Source organism: Monodon monoceros, unplaced genomic scaffold, assembly GCF_005190385.1.
Source record: "Monodon monoceros isolate NGI ecotype Baffin Bay Population unplaced genomic scaffold, NGI_Narwhal_1 Super_Scaffold_22, whole genome shotgun sequence".
NCBI lineage: Eukaryota > Metazoa > Chordata > Mammalia > Artiodactyla > Monodontidae > Monodon > Monodon monoceros.
The window spans coordinates 27,110,659-27,112,364 of record NW_021703779.1 but is presented as its reverse complement, the minus strand read 5'-3'; the positions used below and the strand labels follow the sequence as shown (position 1 = coordinate 27,112,364).

General features: G+C 37.7%; 1 protein-coding gene across 1 annotated transcript; it reads left to right on the top strand.

Annotated features, from left to right (window-relative positions):
• Positions 1-420: 420 nt before the first annotated feature.
• LOC114905582 (small integral membrane protein 20-like) lies at positions 421-676 on the top strand. The gene is made up of 2 exons (XM_029239886.1): positions 421-534; positions 590-676. The coding sequence occupies exons 1-2, from the start codon at positions 421-423 to the stop codon at positions 674-676; spliced, it is 201 nt and encodes a 66-aa protein (XP_029095719.1).
• The last annotated feature ends 1,030 nt before the right edge of the window (positions 677-1,706 follow it).

Genomic DNA, 1,706 nt, shown 5'->3' with positions numbered 1-1,706 from the left:
AGAGGGAATACTTCCAAAATTATTTTATCAGACCAGCATTATCCTGATATCAAAGTCAAGTAAAGACACTACAATAAAACTATAGATCCATATCCCAATAAATATAGATGCAAAAATTCGTGACAAAATAATAGCAAACCAACTTTATAACACTTAAATAGGATTACATACCACAACCAAGTGGAATTTACCCTTGGGATGCAAGGCTAGTTCAACATATGTAAATCAATAAATGTCATATACCACTTTAATAGAATGAAAGGTAAAAATCGTATGATCATTTCGTTAGATGCAGAAAAAGTATTTGACAAAATGTAACATCCTTTCATGATTTAAAAAAAAAAACTCAAGAAATTGGTTATATAAAGAACATATCTCAGAGGGCTGCTCCGCAGGTCAGGGAGGCCACCAGCTGGAGCCATGACCCCGAAACTGCACACCGCGCTCGTTTTCAGCGGCTTCATCTCCCTGATCGGCGCCGCCTTCTACCCCATCTACTTCCAGCCCCTAATGCGGCTGGAGGAATACCATGGGGCAACTGAGGCTCAGCAAGGTTGTTCAACATGCCCAAGGACACACAGCTAAGAAGGAACAAGCCATAAATCGAGCTGGTATTGTCCAAGACATGCAGCCACCAGGGTTAAAAGTGTGGTCGGATCCATTTGGCAGGAAATGAAAAGGCTATCACCACCTCTGATTATGAAAGTAGACAGTCTTCATGCTTTCAGTTCTGCAGCAAGTACAATAAATCACCTGGCTAAAGAACGATGGCTGGGGAAGAAAACTCTAGAAGGCTATAAAGAAGAGTACTGTGCACCAGGATTAATTCCCTTCTTAAGTATCAAAAGAACCCTGAAACAAATCACACCATTACAAAGGTTTTCATGACTTGGTTTCCTTTCTAAAAATGAAGTTTTCTCACCCAGCTGGGTTTGGAGGTGATCTACTTATTATTCAGTCTCTACCTCTTACCCAACTGAGCTGTGATATGAATACAAGCAACCAGTAGACTTGGGAAGATCCTAGTCTGTTTTGCCATCTTCCAAATAAGAAGTTTCAGTGAAAAACCCCTGTACTGAGCAGCCTCATGGGGCTCTTTGAAAATGTTAAAGTTCATAAAACTCTTTGAAGACAAGAATAAACAGTTCAACTCAACTATCTCACAGGGTTGCTGCATGTTGAAAAATAAATAAATATGAAGCAAATCAAACTAAATGGGTATGCATGCCTAGTAGAAATCATGTTGAATTAACTGAAGTGAAAATGTGAATATTAAAATGATTTCTTTTTACTTCAAAAAAAAAAAAAGAACGTATCTCAACATAATAAAAATCACATGAGACAAGACTGCAGCTAACATCATAACTCAAGGGTGCAAAGCTAAAAACTTTTCCTTTAAGACCAGGAAAAAAACAAGGGAGCCCATTCTCACCCCTTATTGAACATAGTACTGGAAGTCCTAGCTAGAGCAACTAGGCAAGACAAAGAAATAAGAGGCATCTAAATCAGAAAGGAAGAAGTCAATTGTCGTTATTTACAGATGATATGACAGAAAGGCCTACAGACTCAACCAAAATAATGGTTGGAATTAACCAATAAATTCAATAAAGTTGCAGGATATAAAATCAACACATAGAAATCAGTTTTTATACACTAACAGTGAAACATCTGAAAGAGAAAAAGTATCCCACTCATAATAGCATCAA

Coding starts and splice junctions, on each gene's coding strand:
- LOC114905582 (XM_029239886.1), top strand. CDS start 421: ATGACCCCGAAACTGCACACCGCGCTCGTTTTCAGCGGCTTCATCTCC. Junction 535..589: donor GGCTGGAGGAATACCATGGG/GCAACTGAGGCT, acceptor ACAGCTAAGAAG/GAACAAGCCATAAATCGAGC.